At 39.2% G+C, this 13,519-nt stretch overlaps 1 protein-coding gene across 6 annotated transcripts in view; it reads left to right on the top strand.

Moving 5' to 3' along the window:
- Positions 1-13,519, top strand: part of dmxl1 (Dmx like 1) — a 60,472-nt gene that overhangs the window by 23,325 nt on the left and 23,628 nt on the right. For all 6 annotated transcript variants that reach the window (XM_028579290.1, XM_028579286.1, XM_028579288.1 and 3 more), the window contains exons 22-33: positions 317-503; positions 593-703; positions 1,499-1,668; positions 2,511-2,608; positions 2,757-2,922; positions 4,040-4,168; positions 4,338-4,470; positions 6,976-7,778; positions 8,195-8,293; positions 8,742-8,894; positions 11,834-12,025; positions 12,668-12,744. In XM_028579290.1, coding sequence (XP_028435091.1) covers positions 317-503; positions 593-703; positions 1,499-1,668; positions 2,511-2,608; positions 2,757-2,922; positions 4,040-4,168; positions 4,338-4,470; positions 6,976-7,778; positions 8,195-8,293; positions 8,742-8,894; positions 11,834-12,025; positions 12,668-12,744 — 2,318 coding nt within the window. The remainder of the gene's footprint in view (positions 1-316; positions 504-592; positions 704-1,498; positions 1,669-2,510; positions 2,609-2,756; positions 2,923-4,039; positions 4,169-4,337; positions 4,471-6,975; positions 7,779-8,194; positions 8,294-8,741; positions 8,895-11,833; positions 12,026-12,667; positions 12,745-13,519) is intronic.

Below are 13,519 nucleotides of genomic sequence, written 5' to 3'. Positions count from 1 at the left end.
TATGAACTAATTCATTTTTGGAACTGTGAACCTAGTTCAAAATGTTGAAGTATGAACTGAACTAGTTCATTTAAAAATCTGTGAACTGAACTTTGAACTAGTTCATGTAGAAAGTGTACTTTCCCAACACCACACACACACACACACACACACACACACACACACACACACACACACACACACACACACACACACACACACACACACACACACACACACACAAAGCTGTGTGTTTCATTGTGAGTTTGATTCCAGCCATGTGTTGTAAAAGAAGAAATGCCATACAATTATTTTTCCTCTTCTTCCCTGTCTGCAGGTAATTGACCTGTCCCAGTACAGTCCGACATTCTTTGGTCCAGAGCATGCCCAGGTCCTGTCCAGTCATCTTCTTCATTCCAGTTTGCCGGGCTTAACCCGTATGGAGCAGATGTCTCTTATGGCACTCGCCGACACCATCGCTACCACAAGCACAGACCTCAAGGACAGCCAGGGCAAGAGCAAAGGTACTGCAGGAAAATAAAATACGAATTCTTCAAATGGATAGAAATGAAGTGCTCCATTCCAAACATCATGTCTGTCATTGACCTACCAGGTGGAGAGACACTGGATGAGTGTGGTCTAAAGTTCTTGCTGGCTGTCAGACTCCACACCTTCCTCTCTACCTCCCTGCCTCCAGCACATCGAGCACAGCTGCTACGGCAAGGTACAGTGGGATATTTATTTTTATTTTATTTTTTCGTTTATTTAACAGGGACAATGCACAGTCATTGACTGTCCCAGTGTTAGCTCAACAGGTAAATTTCATAAGTAGTATCTGGGCATGCTAGTAGTTTTCAAAGGTTTTCAGTGGGGGCATTTTATAGCTGGCACAAATGAGCATACAACGACTGTAGCATTCAACACACTGTACAGGGCCACATTGACAAAAAATAAAATGTTTGTAATCTAACAACTCCTAAAGTGATTGCCCTCAAAATTAGCACACTCTGTTCAAAAGGCCTTAATTATATTTTCACCTGTATGGTCTTGTGCGATTTAATGTGACTTAAGTTTCCAGCTTGCTGCCTAAAGAGCTGTCTCCCTGCACTCTTTTTAGATATAGCTCCAGTGCCCACCTAGGTATCAGTAACTCTACAAAGACCTCTAAAGCTAGAAAGAGAGAATATTACTGATGGTCTCAATTGTAAATGTTTGACAGTAAAAGTCTCAGTGAGAGAAGTAAACAAGCCAGCCAGGATGAAGTCTATTCATCATCCTTAACTATTACAGTACAGATACCCTTGAGCAAAGCACTTAATCTATGTATGCTCCTATAAAACTCCTCTAAGTGGCCAGCAGTACAACACTGTAGCTGGAAGAGGCCACTCACTGCTTTAAATATATGAAACCAACTGTGCTCCTGCTTTAACTCACTACACAGTGTTGGTATTCTCCCTATGAAATACAGAACATTCCCCATTTTACACATCTTTTTTTGTTTTTGTTTTTTCCTCTCCAGGCCTGTCAACATGTCATTATGCCTGGGCCTTCCACTCTGAGGCTGAGGAGGAGCTGCTGAACATGCTGCCTGCCCTACAGAAGGGAGAGCCCACCTGGCCTGAGCTGCGCTCAATGGGTGTTGGCTGGTGGCTGCGCAGCACCAACAAGCTACGCAGGTGTATTGAGAAGGTGAGGAGGCTAATGACATTAGTTTATTATCACCATCAATTTAGTATTTTTTTTTTTTTTTTTGCTAAAATCTTAAATAGTGACCCAGTGGCAGTCTTGTTCAAATAAATTGTTTGATGATTTGATGTACACATTTGCAGATTGTTCCGTCAGTAGCAAATTCGAGTAAAAAAGGAGGTATACAGTATATCAAAAGGAAATCTCTGTGGAGTTTAGTTTAATATTCAGTTTGCATTCTTGTTCGATATTGTAGTCTTGTTTTATTCATCAAATTGAATTGTTGAGCTAATTCAGTGTCTTGTTATTCATATGAAGTGCTTTTCTACATATTTGAAACTACAGTTGAGAAGTCGATCCACAGAAAATCAAACTGCGTCTGTTTTGATAAGCGATTGATTGGATAAATGCCAAACATATTTTACTTCTAGCTTCTCTCATGTAAGGATTTGCTACTTTTCTTTGTCTTAATCAGTAGTAAATGAAATATCTTTTTGTTTTATACTGTTGGTCTGACACTAAGCAACACATCAAGATTGGCTCCTTTGTTCTCACAACACAACTGCACAAAATCATTTTAAATATGCTATAATGACATAAAAGGTCTACACATAACAGCTTTGAAGGGTTGGCCATTAGTGTGTTAGCCCTGTGTACTTCATATTGATTGCTTCATTTATAAATGGCATGCAGTCAGGTGGGTGAAAGCAAAATGTTGCTCTAAAATACAGCGCTATAACTGAGCCACTCCCTGAAATGACACATAAAGCTACAACTTGTTCTGTGGATAAAACTGTAAAGGCTGAAGAGGAGCTCAATGTTTTTTTGTTCTTTTCCTCTGTCAGGTTGCCAAGACTTCTTTACAGAGAAACAATGATCCTCTGGATGCAGCAATATTTTACCTCGCACTGAAAAAGAAGGCAGTGGTCTGGGGATTGTACAGGTAGGCAAAACTGACATAATTTTGCATATATAAATGCAGTCATCACAATATGTGCTCCCTACCCTTAACCAAAATAGGTTCTGTCAGATTACTGAAGATCTATGACACAAGTATTGTTGTTTTGAATCCAAAATGTATTTCTCTCCAGGTCTCAGAACAATGTTAAAATGACAGAGTTTTTCCGCAACAACTTCAGTGAGGACCGTTGGAGGAAAGCAGCACTGAAAAATGCATTTTCTCTGTTGGGAAAGCAGCGGTTCCAGCATTCTGCAGCCTTTTTCCTTCTAGCCGGCTCCCTCAAGGATGCTGTAGAGGCAAGTAGAAAATAGACATGACACACTGTTTGCAAGAAGCACTTGTTCCTTCAACTGCAAGGGCCACTTGTCAGACTGCTAAACCTTACCTTTTATTATGAGTAATGTCAAGTACAGCTCAGTTTCTTTTAATAAAATGTCTGTAGTATTGTACACATGCCCCTTTTTTAACAATTCACAGTTAAGGGCAGTGCCTATTTTAATGCTTGAGTGTTGGAATGGCTGTTGCTGTTTTGAAAAATGTTTATACTGGCATTAGTATTTTTGCTATTTATTAGGGTTAGGTAGGTTAAGCCACAAAAACACACAGCTTTCCATCTTTTTGTTCACATATCAAGAGGGCTGCTTCTGGTCATCTTGTTTGCTTAACTTTATTCATCAAGGTTATTTCTGTTTAGAAAGCCCCTGAAGCAATGAGTATCATTATTTAATCTTTCAGCATTTTATGGAAATGAGTGTCACCCCGGCAAAGGTCTATCATTAACTTTGTTTAGTCTCTCTGGCTGGAAGGTAGTCTCATTAAAATGCACCTCACACCTTCAGCAACTTCAACTATCCACTGGTCTTGCATTGCCAGGCCTATCTCCACAGCGCTGCGGAGTAAGGTCTGGCTCTACCATTGATGCATTCCAGGATAGGAGAAAAAAAACGCTCTAGGTTGTTTGCATTTCTTTTAACCAATCACAATCTTCTTGGGCGGCGCTATGCTCTGGACACAGCGACTGTGCATCTGAAAAATGCTCTCGGGAAGGAACTTGTTTTGATGGAACATTTGTGCCCTGCAAAAGAAAACATCATATACAATTAATTAAAGTTAAGTGTTCACACAATACAGTAACGTGAGCTATTTAAGTTAACCGGATACATGGTTAAACGTAATTTTGTCCAAAGCAATTCCGCCAAAATGTCCCAGTTAGTAAATGCTGTAAACATATTCTCTGTAAATTTTTACAATCATTTGGTTCTTTCCTTTCCAGGCACCTATTGAAATCATTATGTCATTATTTGTCTGCGTCTTGTCTTATTGCATGCACCCCATTCAGGCCTGTGCCAATAGCTCAGAAACCATTTTTAAATGAGAACTGACTATGATATCTTGTTTTATTTCCTCCTCCAGGTGTGTTTAGAGAAAATGCAGGACCTACAGCTTGCCCTGGTGATCTCCAGATTGTATGAGTCTGAGTTTGAGATGGCATCCACCTACAAAAAGATCCTCCAGAGACATGTTCTGGGACAAGACAAGCAGGTGCAGAGTTTGTGTACAGCCTCCACAAGCTAGTGTTTTTACCCTGGAAATTTTCACAATTAAATTACTATACTATCAAATTACCCAGTGATGTTTGCCTCTCCAGCATTTGTTAATTAATACACTGCAGAACCCAGAATAAGCCATTGTAATTCTCTGTATATGTCAGATTCAAGCCCACCAAGACCCGTTCCTGCGGAGCATGGCTCACTGGGTCCTGGAGGACTACAGCAGAGCCTTGGACACTCTACTTGAGCAACCTGCTAACAGCACCAGCTCTGGGTCCACTGAGAGCAAATGTGGTAAGTCTGCTTATTTATTTTTATTTACTTCAATGCAAATGTGAAATTAAGATTGTACAGTTTGCTACTGTAAACATTTATTTTTACACTAAATTGATAACCTACAGAATGTTTACCCCTGAGTTGCCTATTTGAAATTTTCAGTAGGAGCAAGTCCCCTACCCTATTATGTACTTGCCAAATTTTCAGATCATGACCATGCACATCTTTGTAGTCATTCCCACATTTTTATGCATATATCAATTGTACTAAAGTATACAAGAAAATAAAACCAAGTGATTATTTAGACAAAATTCATATATGTGCCCCATGTTTTGATTGCTGGTATTTCCAATGTATTCTAATGATTTTAAGTGTTGGTCATTCATAGCAATACTTTGTATTGATACATATTAGTAATGTTTTTTCCAAAACAAATCCTATCGTTATGTTTTGTTATACAAAATAATTTATATAATTTTTGCTAAACTTTTCCTGTATTTTTTTAATAGTATTTGTTGTATATCCCACCACACTTTTTATAATACCCTGATAATCTTTGTTTTAAAATACATTGTATTTATGAATGCAAAAACACCATTTAGCCAGAATCTGACATTGTATGTAGTGTGTACTGTCAGAGGCCTTTAAAATATCTCAATACCGTGTTTCAGGCCTGTCAAATGCAGCTTTGCCGGTTAAAAACAGTGGGGTTGACTATACTGTAAGTGCTGCAGATTGTGCTTTGACACTGATGTTGAATCTGCTGCTTTCACAAAATGGCTCAGCTTTGCAACTATTTTTAGCCCTTTTAGTATGTGAAATTGCACAAGTAATTGCAGTATACTGGACACAGAAGACCATTTCAGTGAAGAAAATATACAAGGCTTTCATTATGAATAGATGAAGAACTGAACTTAATATGAGCGTCACATTGACCTAAGAGCCAAACCAGTACCAGATTAACATCCCTGTGCTACATGTGTTTCATAAATAATGTTCTCAAAGCACTTTTAATATGCTTACAGAGAAGTCTGACAGTCTTTGGTATTGTTTACAGCTGGATGAAAAGAAGTAAACTTAAAGCATTGCCTTTTTTGTCGATCCGCTGCTCTCAATAAAATGAACTCGCAACTCCACTCTCTACTCGCCTTTAGTTGAACGCAGAATGCAGTTTGTCAGTGTATTAGGGATGTCACGATACCAAAAATCTAGTAGTCGGTACCAATGCCACCAAAAGTACACGATACTCGATACCAAGGTCAAAAAACAATAGTGGAAGCAGTCACTTAATAAGAGTAATTACAAAATAGATATAATATGAATATTTAAAAAGTTGAACATTATAAAAACACAACAATAGTGCCATGTAGCCTTTACATAATAAATAAAATGAAACTATTACAAAATAGATTAATTACAAAATCACAAACGATTACAAAAAACATCAACTTTTACCACTATACTGGTGGACTTCCTCCTCTGGCTGATACTAGCAAAAAAAAGGGAGAGCGAGAGATATTTTAGTTATTAGACATACTGTCTGACAATGACTAATAAAACAGTGGAGGCTACAGGTGCTAAGCTACACTCATAAACACGCACACACACCTTATACTATGAATGCAAGCATAAGTTTAAATTTTCTGACATGGTGGCAGGCTGAAAAGATTTATTAAAAGCATTACCATTTCAATAATTATTTAATCCAATGACATTAGGCTACATTTTGCTGACAGGACACAGGCTGAACGGTGATGCATGGAAGTAGTGTATAACGTTGCAATGTGTTAACGTCGTTAACAAATACTGGCTATCGCAAACATTACATTGAGCATAATGTTAGCTGGTTTCCCGGCAACAATGCCAGATGCCTCAAACAAACCTAGGGCCTGTGTTTGAGGATAAGGATAAGAAGTTTTACAGTTTGTATATGTTGTTAATATGACTCCCTCACCTTTGCCAAATTCGAGGGGTTTCCTCCCTGTGTTTAAAATGAACGATGGCATCGTTTGCACCCCGGCTTTAGAGCATCAATTATATGTCTGTTGTCATCCGCCTCGAATGCAAAGTATTTCCATATTAGACTAAACTTCTGTAGTTTTTCCCGTGTGCTTGTAGGCGTTCTTCTTCTTCTTTACCACTTGTGGACCGACTAAAACACTCGCGTGTATATGCTGCCCCCATCAGATCCGGAATAATTGTAACTTTGGTACCTTTGTTACCAACGATAGCTAAGTACTGCATAAAAAACGAGTACCGTCACATTTTAAGAATCTTGGTTCCGAAGCACTGGTTCTCGTGACATCCCTACAGTGTATCTAAAGTGGTCACATAGCTCCATACCTCAGTTTGTTTAGAAGTTCATCAAAGATTCAGTTAGGCTAGCTATAGCTCGATTTCTGTGTCTGATTCATTAACACAGTTTGTCCTTTGCAGGTACTGTGGTCAAAGCAGTAAAGGTGGCTGGTTGTTGCCACTGACATGGATAAAATTGAAATGTCTGTCTCTTTGCATCTATGACAGGTTCCTCTTCTGTGTCTGCATGTAATCCTGAGGTTTTCAACTTTTACACCTACCTTCGTACCCACCCACTCCTCCTTCGCCGCCATTTTGGCTCTTCAGACAAGGCTAAAGTTGGACTGACCGCTGAGGGTCGCAGGGCTGACTCCATTAGCTTGGAGGAGAGGAAGCTGTTTTTCACAGCTGCATATGCACACCTGCAAGCTGGCTGCCCCATGCTAGCACTTGAAGTCCTCTCCAAGATGCCCAAAGTCCGCAAGCATTCTAAACTCCCCAACCAGGAGGATACAGTCACCGCTGCCGAACTCAGTGTTGGGAGCAAGAATGGACATACATCGGAGCCAGATTGGTCTCAGCCGGCTCTAAACGGCTACGAGTCAGACGCAAACAGCTTATCCATCAGCCACTCAGATTCAGTGTTAAGTTTTGACTGGAGCCAGCCTTCACTGACGCATCCAGACGAGTCCCTGGAGCTGAAGTGGGATGTTGACAAAGATGATGATGATGAAGAAGATGATGAGGATGAAGAAGAAAATAAAAATGTTAAGAGCGGAAGAAGTGCAGATAGCAGCAGTGTGTTCCAGGACACACAGGATGCCATGTCGCCATTAATGGAGACCGTGACGAGAGAGGACAGTGAAGACCGCAATGACTTCCTGGCTCCATCTAATGACACCTTGGCGGCCCAGCTCAAGTTCACTGCCTGCTTGAAGATTATGACCAATGAGCTCCGGACGCTGTCGACGGGGTATGAACTGGATGGAGGCAAGCTACGTTGCCAGCTCTACCAGTGGTTGGAAAGAGAGGTAATAGACATACATATTTAAACACTTTTATAGACTCAAAGATCAAATCCCAAATGTTTTTTTAGTCTAGATATCATTATAATATCCATCTGTCTGGTGAAGCATAAGTCTGGCTGCACCCTTAAGTTCACTCAATAAAACTTTTATAACTTACATAACTCCCACACATCTCTCCTGTCTTCATGTTCACTGTTTCAAGACTTGATCTCTCTGTGCGCACTGTGTCAGTGCATATAAACATCACATTGGTAAAAAAAATCCAGTGGTCTTCCCTTTATAAAAATTGTTTGCATTTTTCTTATTGACTATGTGGTGAAATGTTTTGCTTTCACTCCCACGCATGCAGGATAAAATCCTTCTTGATGAATTGATTTTAAGAATTATTTTTTTTTTATTTTTTTTTCTGTTTAACCCAGGTGGTGGCTCTCCAGCGTTGCTGCAGCTACAAGCCCTGCTTGCCAGAGCTGTCTGCCCAGGGTGATGCCCCTGTTTCTGGGTTGGTGGAGGAGGAACAGGTGGGTGTAGATAGCTGGCGGCTTCTAGATTTGTCTGATGTTTATGACAAAAAAATCCATGCAACACAACAGCACAGTGTGTATTGACATAGTTTGAAAAATTGTAAATTGAAAAGATTGTTGCACCCCTTTCCCTTGGATATATATCTAAACTCTTTCTAACATGCTGCAGTCAATTTCCTTTATTTAAGCTTTAGCGGCACACCTAACAATACATACATACTCTTGTGCAGTACACTCACTGTGCACAAGTTCAATTTCAAAGACCCACTAGTTATTTATTGTTGACAGAACAGATTATAATGCCTTGTTTTAAAACATGGTTGTTTTTAGCATACCACTGTGGGATTTTTGATTAAACGTTAGCCAGCTGGATAACGTTGGCATATTTACAGGGATGTTGATTGATTTGTCTATAAACCTAATAAAGTATGTATTTCTTTTACAGCCCGACAGCCAGAGGAGCAGGAGGCACTGGCTGCAGAGTAACCAGCCCTTACTGAGGATGTTTCTGAGCTACTGCAACTTGCATGGCTCCCACGGTGGAGGACTGGCCTCGGTGCGCATGGAGCTCATATTATTGCTTCAAGAGTCTCACCAGGTAATGAAAACATGCACAGATACACACTTAAAGTCACTGACAGACACTTTTTAGTGAATTTACTAACTCATTTAAGGTTGTTGGTGAAAGTGATAAAACAATTAGCCAGTTAATCAATAAGCTAATTGAATGCCAGTTCTTGATTGAAAAATTGGTTAGAGTTTTGGTGATCGGTAGTTGGTGCTGGTCCTGCAGACTGCTTTGATTTTCAAATTAACATATATAGTGAATGAAATATGATTGATCCCTAAATAAATGACACAAAAAATATTTTTGTGATTGATTACTAGTCAAACTATCTCTAAATGAAAATAAAACTAAATGTATGGTTTGGTCATGGCGAATTAAAAATAAACTTAAATAGAGTAGAAATTGAAAGAGTATATGAAACAACATTTTTGGGAGTGATTATAGATAATAAGCTCTGTTGGAAGCCACATGTAGATTATATTAAAAGGAAATTAACGGGCGCCTGGGTACTTCACCTGGTAGAGCGCGCGACCATATATAGCGGTTTACTCCTCAACGCAGCAGCTGCGGGTTCCAGTCCGACCTGCGGCCCTTTGCTGCATGTCGTTCCCCCCCCTCTATCCCCTTTCATGTCTTCAGCTGTTCTATAAATAAAGGCTTAAAATGCCCCCAAAACAAATCTTTAAAAAAGCAGAAGGAAATTATTTAAATCTATTGCTGTTCTTTATAAACTAAGGGCTTTGTTCAGTAAGAGATGTCTGCATCTATTGTATTGTTCACTTGTAATGCCATACATACTGTTTAAAAAAATGGGGAAATGCTTATTAAAAATAAATATAGATCCTACAAATGAACTTCAGAAGAGAGCAATTAATATATAATAATACATAAAGCTTGTTATTATGAATCAACTAATACATTTTTTTTCCAGTTCCAGCATTTTAAAATGTCCAATCTTAAATATTTAAAAACTTTGGAAATACTTTGTTGAGTTTTTTTTTTTTTTTTTTTTTTTAAGAGAAGGTAATTATAATTTAAGACGGTTCTCTATTTTTAAAACTGGTAAAGTGAGTACTAATATAAAATATAGATGTGTTTCAGTTTTGGGGGTTAAATTATGGAATGAACTTAATGATGAGTTGAAAATGTGTATGTCTGAGTTTAAAAAAAACTTTAACTTTCAAAAGGTTATGGAGTAATTTGATTAAAATGTAAAATTACACTTTGCCTGGCTTCTATTTTTTGTATTATACAAAATAATACATGGGATTTTGGTTACTTGTCAAACAAGGCGAGCATTTTTCTGGTAACTTGTGATGACCGTGAATTGAGAAAAATAATAACAGGATATTTCATCATAGACAAGTGGTAATAAATTTGGTGCAGCATTCCTAAACGTTATCTGTCAGAGGCTATGAACATTGACAACACAAACTAAAAGTGTTATTTAGTTATTACTATTTACTTAGACAGGAACAACAAGAATTATGTGTACAAAATAGATATATTTTTTCAATACATAATACAGAAAAATAACCTGCATAATCAGCTGCATGTACATGTAAAAACTTGTCCACTGGCAAGTAAAGCTGCAGTATTATTTAACTGATCATAGAGAAAGATGCACAAAAAGCCATCTACCAGCTTGTCCTAATGCAACCAGATTCCCAAGACACACACACACACACACACACACACACACACACACACACACACACACACGCGCGCGCGCGCACACACACACGCACACACTCAGACCCACTTATTGTGCACTGGCGATCGTCTGCACACCTCCAGTAATGGGCTGGCAGGTTGGGCTGATTCTCCAAACTACTGAGAAAGGTTCTGCTTTAGGCTGACTATTCAAAGGTTGATGCAAATTTTAGAAGGTAAACAACTCGGCATGAAAACAACTTTCTTCAATTTTGTCACTGTCGACGAACACTGGGAGTTGCTTTGATTTTGAAATAAAAGTGGTTTCTTTTTGTCCTAGCTCTGGTCCCATGATTATCAAATTTCTCCATTGTTGTCGAAGAAATTTCTGTATTTTTATGCTCTAAAGAGCTTCTGTTAAGTAGGTTAGTGACAATTGAATGTGATTCATTAAGCGTGACGAACATAAGCCTGTGGTACTGTTACACACAGAGAGTCATGTTCAGGGATCTAGTAAACAAACACAAAACCAGGCACCCCTTTCATTGACTGTCTCTTCTTTTTAGCTCTTTAAATGTCATTCACACACTGGAAAAACAAGTCATTCTCTCTTTAAGAATGGGATCATGTATGACTTATTTTGACTCAGCAAATGGTCTTGTTCCACAGATCAAAGCATCAAGTCCCTTTGTGAGTTGTTTAATTTACCCTCTTAAAAATGAGGAAGTAGAATATACTATTTTTAAAAGTGTACTGTGGTGTGAGTGTGTCATGTAGTTATGCATATGTCAATTCAATATGCTTTATTGGCATGAGTGTAAGAAAACAATATTGCCAAAGCGCTAGTGAGATTTAAAAAGAAAAGGTACAATTCATGAAATGAAGAAAGCAATGAATGTCCTTGTATATCGGTGTGATAAAGTCTAATGAGGAGTGTACTTTGTGAACACTAAACACTTTTTTTCTTTAAACACTATTTTTTAATTACTGTGTTATACATTAGATTAGATTCAACTTTATTGTCATTGCAGAAGTAAGGACAACCAGTACAACGAAATGCAGTTTAACATCAACATGATCAACATTGTCAAAACAGTATGTGAATGTGGCCGGGTTGGCTCATTGGATAGCGCAGGCGCACGTATACTGAGAGGCTTATGCCTCGACGCAGAGGTCCAGGGTTCAAGTCCGTCTCGATCTGTGACGATTTCCCGCATGTCTTCCCCCTCTCTCTCCCCAGTGTTTTAGTGTAACTGCAGACATACTGTAATGGCTGAACCCACGTTTTAATGTTTATCTCTTATTTCTCCCAACAGGATGACACCATCCAGTCAGCGGTGACGCCATGTTGTCACCCAACTTCTATCCCTCTTCTGATGGCTTGCACGGCCAATGTAAAGACAGTGGTGGCCAATCCTATTGTCTACTTGACCAACCTGGCTCATGACATCTTGCAGACCATCAATTCACTCGACTCTCCTCCACATCCCGATGTCGTTAACAATGAGGTAAGGCAGTCTCTGGTCTCATGCATCCATTTCCACTTTTGGTACTGCCGATTGCATAAATGGATGCTTTTTTGAAAGATGACAATCACACTGGGAAATTTGTGCAATGACTCCCATTAAAATATATGCATTTTCAACAAACTGCGACAAATTCTTAGAACCTTTTATTAAAGTGTCACTATCCGGGCAGATCTAACAGATGATATTAGCTTATAGTAGATGTAAAAGGAATTGCAGTACCACCTGGTATTAAAATCCGTGCTGAGTGATCCTATCACAAGTGGACCGCTCTAAGTATATATTGAGTGCATATAGAGTACTGTGTTCCGATCACAAGTTTTCACTCAAGACGCATATGGATACACATTCTGGTGCTAGGTGTGAACACACGTATTTAGAGCTATCCACTTAGGATCGGATCACTCAGGACGGATTTTAAAACCAGGTGAAAACTCATTCAGATATGTAAAAGATGTGTTGGAGGTAGTATTAATACTACTAGTAGTCGTAGGTTGTATTCTGTATTAATGTTTGACCAATGCTTTGACATGTAAAGTTTTTAATTTTGTTCTTTGTTTAATTTCACTTGTATTCATGCACCTTCAAACACTAATTAATTTGTTTATTTATCCCTTATTTCAGATCTATGTGATGCACACATTGGCTGCCTCCCTGTCAGCCTGTATATATCAGTGTCTGTGTGATGGACACACCCACAGGTAAGTGTCCCAAACAGGCATTGCAAGATATTAATTCCTAGGCTGTCATGTTGCAGGGTCCGTTTGACAAAGCAATGTAATCAGCAGCTTCATCGGCAATGTTCACACTGCAAGGCTTAGTGCTCCGCATGCGCAAAAGAACAATAACAAAAAGACGTCACACGCAGCACGCTGTTGTATGGAAGTAAGCATGGAGGCCACTGAAGTCAGCGTTTACGGTTTTATTCATAAGCTGACTTGCAGTGGAAAAAACGCTTTTATTCAGCCTGACTCAAAAGGGTTTGAGTTCATAGTGGGTCTCTACACTGCAGCATTTCTCAGAGATGCGATGCTTAAATTTGATACACTTTTTTTTCAAATTTCCACCACATTCACCTTGACACGACCCCAAATAACCACAAGCGGCCACTGGATTGTGTGTGTGTGTGTGTGTGTGTGTGTGTGTGTGTGTGTGTGTGTGTGTGTGTGTGTGTGTGTGTGTGTGTGTGTGTGTGTGTGTGTGTGTGTGTGTGTGTGTGTGTGTGTGTGTGTGTGTGTGTGTGTGTGTGTGTGTGTGTGTGTGTGTGTGTGTGTGTGTGTGTGTGTGTGTGTGTGTGTGTGTGTGTGTGTGTGTGTGTGTGTGTGTGTGTGTGTGTGTGTGTGTGTGATTTAAGTCTTATTGGAGCAGAATAATAAGAGATAAGGGGGAAGGGACATGACTACTGGTAACCAAGCAAGAGGGTAATGCACACATACATGTCAAGTCACACACTACAAATGTAATACCAAAGTAGAA

Source organism: Perca flavescens, chromosome 5 (assembly GCF_004354835.1).
Source record: "Perca flavescens isolate YP-PL-M2 chromosome 5, PFLA_1.0, whole genome shotgun sequence".
NCBI lineage: Eukaryota > Metazoa > Chordata > Actinopteri > Perciformes > Percidae > Perca > Perca flavescens.
The sequence above is the reverse complement of the archived record's forward strand: the minus strand, read 5'-3'. Positions and strand labels throughout refer to the sequence as shown.